General features: G+C 39.0%; 1 protein-coding gene across 1 annotated transcript; it reads left to right on the plus strand.

The window, feature by feature from the left end:
• The first annotated feature begins 338 nt into the window (after positions 1-338).
• Positions 339-8,114, plus strand: si:dkey-249d8.1 (uncharacterized). Its single transcript, XM_062519672.1, has 6 exons — positions 339-467; positions 619-756; positions 2,114-2,149; positions 2,337-2,544; positions 4,223-4,400; positions 5,764-8,114. Exons 1-6 carry the CDS (start codon positions 461-463, stop codon positions 6,370-6,372), a joined length of 1,176 nt encoding a protein of 391 aa, XP_062375656.1. The 5' UTR covers positions 339-460; the 3' UTR covers positions 6,373-8,114.
• The last annotated feature ends 1,989 nt before the right edge of the window (positions 8,115-10,103 follow it).

Genomic DNA, 10,103 nt, shown 5'->3' on the forward strand with positions numbered 1-10,103 from the left:
ACGCAAATATTTATTGCTCAGGTAGAGTCTAATAAAAGATGTTTTTTTTTAATTTAAGAAATATACTACAAAGAAATTCAGGATAGATTTTTAAATTTTTGTTTTCCTTTTTAAGGGACACAGGGATTTTAAAAATAATTAAATTTTTAGGTCAACTACAGCTCCTGTTCCACACTCCAGTCCAGCGGTGGCGGTAATACACCAAGTAGTTGTCAACCGCCAAGTAAATAAGAAGAAGAAGAAGAAGAAGAAGAAGTCCCATGGACCGGAAGTAGAATGGCGTGACGTCAGCTCTAGAAGAAGAAGAAGAAAACAAATCTGTCGCGGGAACGGGAAGAGAGAGATATGGTTTCTTTTAGGTCTGTGGTTCGGTGCAAGATAAAATGTTGACATAATTTCAGTAGGCCTAAGATTAAATAATAAGACACTACGACTACGGACGAATTAGTTTTTAGTTACAATGGAAGGTAAGTTATGGTCCGGAGAGACCAAGCAAAAAGGCTAATAATTTCTTTAGCTATCATTAATGTTGTTGCTTGGCATAGCTGCATTCCATGCAATGTCCTTACAAAAGAAGCTTCGCATCACGCAGTGACCTAATCGACGATTTGTCCACAGAGGAAAAGGCCTTACCTTTGGAAGATGTGACCTCTACGGTTGTAAACATCAACATCATTGCCCAAGATGGAAGTAACGTTTCAGCACCCTGTATCAACGGAAATACTATTGGAGGTGGTGTTTCTAATTCGATTGATGGTAGGTTACCTTACATTCTTTCACACAAACTTACGTTACAGACCACTTGGAGGTGCAAAGTGAAACGGTGCGGATTTTTGGTTGAGTTGATCATCGGTTACTACTAATAATAATACAATTGTTATTGCTATTATTATAATATTTATTAATATTAATAATTTATTTAAAGCGCCTTTCGGGTTATGTAGGGACTTCAAGCAGTTGTCTTAAGTGAGTTGTGTGCATGTAAAAAAAGAGAATAGTCCACAGTTTCCCCCTTTTTGACGTACAGCAACTCTTCATTTGTGAAGTATTGGTATTTGTGTACCTGTAAGTATAAATCTGTGAACTTGTAACCTCTGTGTTGTATTTGCAAGGCAGAGAAAAAAATTCTGTGACTTCAAATTCTTTGACACACATTTGAGACTTTTGTGCACAAATGCACATCTCATTTTCACCAGTACACAAGACTTTTGCACCTGATTTACTGTGGTGAAAGTAGCAGAACCATTACATGGGAGTAGGGAACTTTTAATCTGTGAAGTGTAGCATGGTATTTGTGTAGGACCTACCTGTAATTAGAAATCAGTGAACTTGTAACCTCTGTGTTGTATTTGCAACCTTGGCAGAAAAAAAAGTGTTGCATAAGCAATGGTGTGACATGGTTAGTGGATTTGGAGCATGTTATAATCCTCGCTGCAGAATTCTGGATGAGGGAGTCAGTGGAGTAGCTTGTTTGGGATTCCAGACAAGATGGAATTACAGCAGTCAAGGCGGGATGTCACATACGCATTGACTAGGACTTCTGCACTCTGCTGGGTGGGCGAAACCGTACAATGTTCCTTAGATGTTACACACTGTAACTTCGTTAACTTCGAAACAGGTACTTTACTTTGGATTGACGATAGAAATACATCATAGGAGTGAAAAACGGTGCTTTCTTTATACAATTAGACGCGATAAAATACTTTTAGAAGCCTTGAGCCAGTTCCTTACTCTTTGATCTCAATGGCGATGCAGCGTTTGTTTGCACCTCCAACAGCATGTTGTACCTGGTTTACGGTGACCAGACATCCCCCCTGTCCCCGGAAAAATACAGAAAAACTACCCATGTCGCCGTTTTTTGAAGATAAAACTTGTATGTATTTCAATCAGATTGATAGTGAAACTGAAAATGTCCCTGTTTTTTCCTCATTGTTGGGATTATGTCCCCGGTTTCGGTCTTGGACCTTAACCTGGTTACCTCCCAAAAATGCCCTCAAATGCCCATAGGCTATGTTTGTGTGAAATTTTGTCGTTCTTACAAAATAGACCATTCTTACAAACAGAGGCATTGTTCTGCAAAAATATTTGGCTTCAGCTGTTTGTCTCCCCACAGTGACAAAGACAGCTTTACGTCGCAGAGCGGAGCCAGGTGAGAATGTCATTTAGACTTTTCAATCAGGCCTATACTTTTCAGGCACTTATCTATGTGGTAGTGTGTGGTCCACTGAAAATTCTACTGAAGCTGCCTTTGAAAATAATTGATCAGATGTTTTTGCATTAGTTTTCACTGACAGCCTCTTAATTCTTATGACTGTGTGCTGCTCTTGTCCACGTAGACTCCGCAGGGCCGCCCAGTAAAAGGATGCGTGTGGAGGACATGTGTGGATATGTGCATTTTCTCAGCCAGCTGAAGCCCAGGTCCCGTCGCGCCCCGAAGGACGATAAATTCTTTACTGCCAGACTGCAGAGGAGTACTGGCCACGTGAACGTGGTTGTATTCAACCAGAAGTCGTACCAGAGGTTCTGTGATGCTCATACAAAAAAGTGAGTTGAGACTTTACAACCTTAGAAGTTACCCACTGCATGTGTAGATGATATTTAAAAGAACATGGCACCACTTTTTATTTATTTTTTATTTTTTTATTCACTGTATCCCCTAGAGCAACAGTTCCCAAACTTTTTCCCTGCGTACCACCACCATGGTAACAAATAACAAAATGGAAATGTGCAACTGGTCACTGAGCTATCACACTAAAAAAAAACATGTGGAGAACAGCATTATGAGACACAAAGATCAAAGAGAACATAGGCTTAAGATTAAAAGAAAAAAAAATCTTTTACACCTTCCGACATTGCCCTTATCATCTCGCGTACTCCCTAGTGGAAACTTGCGTACCACCGGTGGTTTGGGAATCCCTGCCCTAGAGTTAGATTCATTAGGCTAGAATTTTTATTGGAATGAATTCTTATGACAAGAATCAATTATCAATTATTCATTACCAACCCAAGCCCGTAGTCTTGTTCATTTGTTTTTTGTCATCATGTCTTACAGTTTTTTACAATCACTTTGCTACTATTTTCAGAACCTTGATGTCATTTTTCAAAACTCTAGACACAAAACTCAAAACGGTTATCACTTGTAACACAGGCCCTCTAATGTTCAAAACATTGGACTGTACATTCACATCTTCAAAGAAATCTTGCAATTGCACAATCATTGGTTCAAAAAACAAATTTACTGTGAAATACCACTGAAACATAACTATAGATCACCCGCACACAAGCAACCGATAGTTTCATTGTGTCATTGTTCGTACAATCATTAGATATTGTAGAACAAAATAGGTGATACAGGTTTCATTATGGTACTACAGGAACAGTACAGTAAACATATCTCTGTAAAAGTACTGCAGTAGTAGAGAGAATACTACAGACACAGTGGAATCATTGATCAAAGTTTGTAATATATTGATGCAAAACACTACAGTACAATCACAACATAGGTTTATTTGAATTAAAGTAAAAATAATTAGCTATGAAATAGAAAAGAAAATTCAGCCTGATGAAAATATAAAATATAAAAAATATATATTTTTTTATATAAAGATATAAAATATTAGGCTACATCCATGGATATTGTAGCCTAATTGGTTCATGCTCCACGCTAATTGGTGACAGTGAATCTCGTTACAGTATATTGAAACTTTCATGATTTGCAGTGAACATGGAAGATTGTGTGTCTGTTTCGTGTTTCCATACAACTGCATAAGAGTAATGCAACAGTTACTTATCATTTTGAGCAGTTGTATCAATTGATAGTTAAATCATTGTAAGGAAATGAATAGACGCTCATTTGAAATGTAATGTGTGAATTGCCTTTTGAAATAGTAGGACTTTGATGTTAAGTTGTATCATATTGAACAGGTGCGTTTTGTTGAATGAACAAATGATCTAAGTTGTATGTGTATTGTATCCAAGCAATTGAGAAAAGGGTTAGAGTTTTGAAAAATGTGCATTTTGATCATTGGTTGTGAGTTTTGTGTCTAGAGTTGTGAAAAATGACATCAAGGTTCTGAAAATAGTAGCAAAGTGATTGTAAAAAACTGTATCATTTATGCAGCATAAAAAAAAAACAAAAAAAACATGACTTCTAGAAGATGCTATCTTGACTGATCTATTTCTCTGTATAAATTACCAGTGAATTATCTATTTCTCTGTATAGATTACCAGTGAGCCTGAGCAAGGTGTGTTTTAAGGAGTCCCAGCAACAGGTGATCTTCAACCAGACTTCACAGCTGTCTGTAATGCCACAACTTGATTTTGAATATGACCCCAAAAGTTGTGAGCCCAAGATTGTATCCTCTGTTTCAGAGGCAAGGCATTGTCTTACTGGAGAGTTGGTGAGCTTTGAAGATTACTTAAACCCTTTTTTCCTTTGATTTTGCTCAAGACTGTATCCTTTAACACATGTACATATTGAAAAATAAGGAAATAATTTAATCTTGGTGATCTTGAGATGTATAATATCCCTTACTTATTTATAACCATTGTGTAATAACAATGCAGATTTCGGAACGACATCTATTATCGCCCTCTTGCGTGTATGTGTCACTTAACAAATTTTTTGGCTATTTTTGCAAAATCACTTAATCCTATTCCTAGTCCATTTACAGTCGCTGAGTTAGAAGCAATGAAATGGAAATTAAACACACCAATCATCTGTGGAACAAACGGTTGACTAACCCCCCGCCCGTGCGCGTGACCCTTAAAGGAATAGTTCGGAATTTTGGACATAGGACCTCATTTCCAACTTAGTCGGGGTGATATAGGTCGGTGGAGACCATTTTCAGTGAATTTCTGCCCTTCCTTAAATTGCAGCATTCATTTGTTGCTAATCTGGTGCCGAGATAACACAAGTCAACGGTAACATCCAGCCTGCCACTGAAAACAGTCTTAATCCACTCCACAGAACACCCGAAACAAATAAATTATAACGTCAGACTATCGATGCACATGTCTGTGTTGATAGAACAATGTTAGAACCTTGCATCGCATTGCGATAGCCTAATTTGTTCCCTGTATACTCAAAGCTTGTGACTCGGGGCAAGTGCCAAAACTAAACCATCCCCCATGTCCTGTCCGCCCTCTTACGTGTATGTCACTTACACTCATTTTTATACCGATTAAGATGGAGCACTCGTAAAGAAACGCAAGCACCCCACACCATAAGTGTATCTAAATTAGATATGTACCAAAAATATAAATTTTTCCAGTGGAATTTCGATTAGTGACGAGAATTCTTGGTTTAACCTACAATGTGAAAGGGCGAAAATAGGCGAACCACCAGGCCAGCACTAAGCGTGGTGAACAAAATCGGATATTTCAGGAGGTAAAAGCCCAGTAAGAACCAAACCAAATTTTGTTTAAATCTACACACCTATATGGCTACTGAAAAATGTAAGGTTCATTTGTCAAATGTTATTTTGAGGTATTAAAAAACATTGTTGTTTTAGAATTTTCGAACGAAAGGGGCGATAATTGGTGTTGTTACAATATCATCCTAAATCTCATACTTTCCTCACACGCATAGGTTCAGGTTGGTAGTTGCATTTTATTGCCCAGGCACATGGGCACACATTTTCACACACACACACAAACTATATTACAATTCATAAGGTTCAATAAATTATCATGGCGGTTATTTTTTAAAGATGTATTTATTATTATTTGAAAATATATATATAAATTCCCCTACCTTTTCAGATAACCATCACAGGGGAAATCAGAGAACAACAAAGCCAGAAGGGAAAGCAGCCGATAAGACACCTTCTGGGTGATGGCAACGATTCCATCACTCTCACTGTATGGGGGGACAAGTTGAACATCAGCGCAGGTGGCTGGTACACCATCTCCCATGTCGAAGTGAATTGGTTTCGTGGCCGAAACGAGCTGACATTCACACGATACACAACACTAACTGAGGCACCATCCCCAGCCACTACGGCAGAGGTCTATTCTCACCATAAGTTCAAGGTGTTGGGCACTAGGGTGCGGAACTGCCATTTGTGCCCGATCTGCAATGCAGAGCTGCCTTTGATAAGTCAAGATCAGATTTCTGTGCCATGTCCTTCCTGCGAGAATAGAGTCTCAGCAGATTACATTAGGTACATGACGAAAGGAAGGATCACTGTGGAAACACTTCAAGGAACTACCGACTTTAATATCCCTCGATCTAGTATGAAAACCCTGCTGGGCCTGCAGAGAGAGGGCTTCTGTGAATGGCAGCATGCTGAGGATCAGCTGTTGCAGATGAAGATGGTGGAGGTGGTGTTTCGCAATAACATACCAGTCGAAATTAAAAAAAGTCTCTGAAGATGGCTGCCAAGACTGAAGAAAGAGACAGTGGGTGCCTCTCAACTTCTCTCCTCGATCCTCGATGACCAAGGAAGGGAGGATGAATAAAAGCGGATGAGACGATGTGTGTGTTTGTATTCCTCCCATAATACAGGGGCACATGAATCTTGATGGGCATGTAGCCCCAGTATAGCCTTGGTAAACCCTGCCTGATCTGCTGGCGATTTGGATTTTGCCCTGCAGTCAGGCTGGAAACTTGCACATCTATCTCTCCTGCTCTCACCCGGATCGTTGGTCTGATTGGTTGAGGGAGTATCCAAAAGCGTACAGTCATTTGAACTATGTCCTTTATTCACACCTCTTGCGCAGTATAAATAAAGCGCAGACTCCCCAGACTGTTCAATCTTAAAAGATTGAGCTTAGCTTAGCCAGACTAACCCTAGACTTTCATGGAAAAATGTTGTTTGGTCCCCAGGGGCCGTTCCACCAAAACCCAAAAAATGCACACACACACACTTTATATACACTTGAGCTGCAAGAGTAGGAGATGTATGCATATAAATTGCCGTGACCTACTGGTTAGGGCTTCGAGCTTGTAACCGGAGGGTTGCCGGTTCGATCCCCGACCAGTCCACGGCTGAAGTGCCCTTGAGCAAGGCACCAACCCCTCACTGTTCCCCAAACGCCGCTGGTTGGGCAGGCAGCTCACTGCTCTGGGTTAGTGTGTGATTCACCTCACTGTGTGTTCACTGTGTGCTGTGTGTGTCCACTAATTCGGTTAAATTGGGTTAAATGCAGAGACTGAATTTCCCTCACAGGATCAAAAAAGTATACTTATACAAATAGGAGATACAGACAAATGTCATTTATTTTTGTGGAGAGAATGTGTAGAATGAGCAGCAGTCATATCTAGTTGCATACATAATTATCACAACAATTGTTAAGATTGTTGAGCAAACTATCTCTCATTAAACATATGCACCTTAGATTTTTGACTTTGCTGACTTTGTTCCATCTGTGCTAATGCTTGCTGTCAGGCTAAGAAGCATCTATATTGGGCAGAATGGCGTGTGCGGCAGGCTTCGCAACACCAACTTCACGCCAGCTGCGAGATCACAGCACATAGGCATGTTGTATTCACAACAACATACCGCGATTGACACAATGTATTTACATGTCAACTTTTGGAATATGTGTAGGAAACTGTTTGCGTTACAAACTAACCCCATACATTTCTATGGGAGATTCTTTGAGTGCTGTGTCTCCCCATTAGAAATGTGACCAAGTCAGCTACAGTAAGTCAAAAATGTAAAGTGCATGTTTATTGCACTTTAGATTTTTGACTTAGCTGACTTTGTCAGATTTATTGAAGAAATCACAGCCACCCGATAATTCCTGCATGAGAAATGTGCTTGCTCATAGATTTTGCACTTTGCCTGCCATTTAAATGAGAGCCCTCAGTCCTTCAGACCTAGTCTTCCTTATTCCGAAGGTTTTCCCAAAGTCAGTGTCACCAAAACCTTTTTTTAAATGTTTTTGCAAGCAGCATTGGTGGGTACAATTTACACATTAAGAACAGACAGGTTGAAGGGTCTGCCTCTGTGTTTGTTAAGAGCAGTCTCCATGTAAAAACTTGTGATTTTTATTTAGAGGATGACCACTGTGAGTTGTTATTCATTGAAATGTATAATAATGACAAATCATTTATTGTTGGAGTACTCTATTGCCCACCAGATGTCCTCTTGACACATTTTGCTGTAATCTGGAAGATCTATTACACAAACTGAATAAACTAAAAACTGCAAACTTCTTGATGACTATTAATTGATATTTTTAAGGAAGATGGGGCAAAACATGACTTTATGAACACATTGCATTCCTCCTCCTTCTTCCCCACTATAGATATATTTGAGTTACACAGACATCCAAAACCATTACTGATAATATCATCACTAATAATATCAAAATACCAAGTTGGAGACGGCAGACGGGAGTCGTGCAGTCTGACATTAAAGACCATTCTCCCATTGCAATATTTTTTGGCTCTGGCAAATTGTTCTCTCCTCCACTCTCAAAAATTAAAACTAAAATCCTTAACGAGAGAACCTTACAGAACTTAATTGTTAAGTCATGGCCCGTGGGACTCTGTCTATAGTGGGACTCCCGATGCTATGACAGTCTGACTAGATAATCCAAGACTCTATTAAGGACACAATCCTGACAAGACTGTCAGATGCAGCACCACTCTCCAGAACCCTTGGATCACAAAGGGAATTTTAAAGTCTATTAAACATAAAGTAGGCTTTACAAATCCTACATGAAAAATCCTTCTATCTTAAATAGAGAGAAATACACTTCTTATAAAAAAAAAAAAAACTAACTAACTAACTAGAAAGAGCGAAATAAGTCATTACACAGAACTCTTACAAGCTTCACAGGGAGACTGCAGGAGGTCATGGAATGTGTTGAATGAAGTCCTCAACTGGAGACATAAACCCACTGTTTTGCCTGATCTTGTGGATGCTAAAGCTGATCTTGCACAGAGTTTTAATACTAAACTGCAATGTGATATGGTGCAACACCTTTACCAGCCATCTTACCAAACTAGTATCTTTGCAAAAGAAAGTCATACGGGCCCTGTCCTGGTCAGAGATAAATTCCCCCACCCATCCCCTATTTCATCGTTTTGAGTTACTAAGACTAGCTAAATGATTACAATAATGCCTGTCTTATGTTTCAAATTGTCAACAGTCTCAACCCTAGATTTAGTAGTCTTGTTCCAATCTCCAGTCCTCAGCACACATACCCAACTAGAACTAAATCACAAATAGCAGGAAAATGTAGCCGACATGTGCGCGCTATGAGTATTGTCTGTAGGGGGCCGCAGATTTGGAACAGGATTGATGATGGCAGGTGTTGCCCTCTATCTCCAACTTCAAAAAACAACTAAAAAAAATATCTCTTACTAACCCATATCTAATATATACTGTATATTGTTACTTCATGGACTGCTGGGATGTATGTGTATGATTGTATGTGTACGTAATGTTAAGAATGTATGTTAAGTGTTTTGGTGTACTATGCTTCTATCCATCACCATCTCCTTAAAGATGGTGTTATTATTCATTGACTGTACCACTACCTTTTTCATGATCTTTGGGCCCCCGCCTAAGCTTTCCTAGCTTCCTTGGGGGACCCATTCACTACCCGTTTAATTTTGTACCCCTACTGTATTATTTGTTTGAAGTGGTATTGTTTGAATAAACTAAACTAAACTAACTGACATACTGTATGAACTAAAATAGATGCAGACCAATGCAATGTAGAACCAGTTTTTTTTTTTTTTTTTACCATTTTCATTACCATTACCATTACCATTTTGCCGAGTTGATGGGGTCAGGTGGGGCTTGAAAATGTCCCACCTCCAAAGTGGACAAAAGAAAATATGCTTAGCCTACATAAAGCAAACTCGTGGCAAAAAATAATACGATCTTTTTATAAATGTATTCGAGTCAAACTTTGTTTTTGATGATGATGATGATGATGATGATGATGATATTGAAGACAAAAACTGCTTTTTTTTTAGGGTCAGTTTTTTAACGGGTTCCCTACTTGCAGTTAGAACTAGCATCTACTAAAGATAAAAATACTACAAAGGCTTGACACAATTGCATTATTATAAGGGTCCTTATACACAAACTCGAGCATTGTTTGTGCACAAAGAGTTTGCTGAAAAGACATTCTCTAGC

Source organism: Sardina pilchardus, chromosome 18, assembly GCF_963854185.1.
Source record: "Sardina pilchardus chromosome 18, fSarPil1.1, whole genome shotgun sequence".
NCBI lineage: Eukaryota > Metazoa > Chordata > Actinopteri > Clupeiformes > Clupeidae > Sardina > Sardina pilchardus.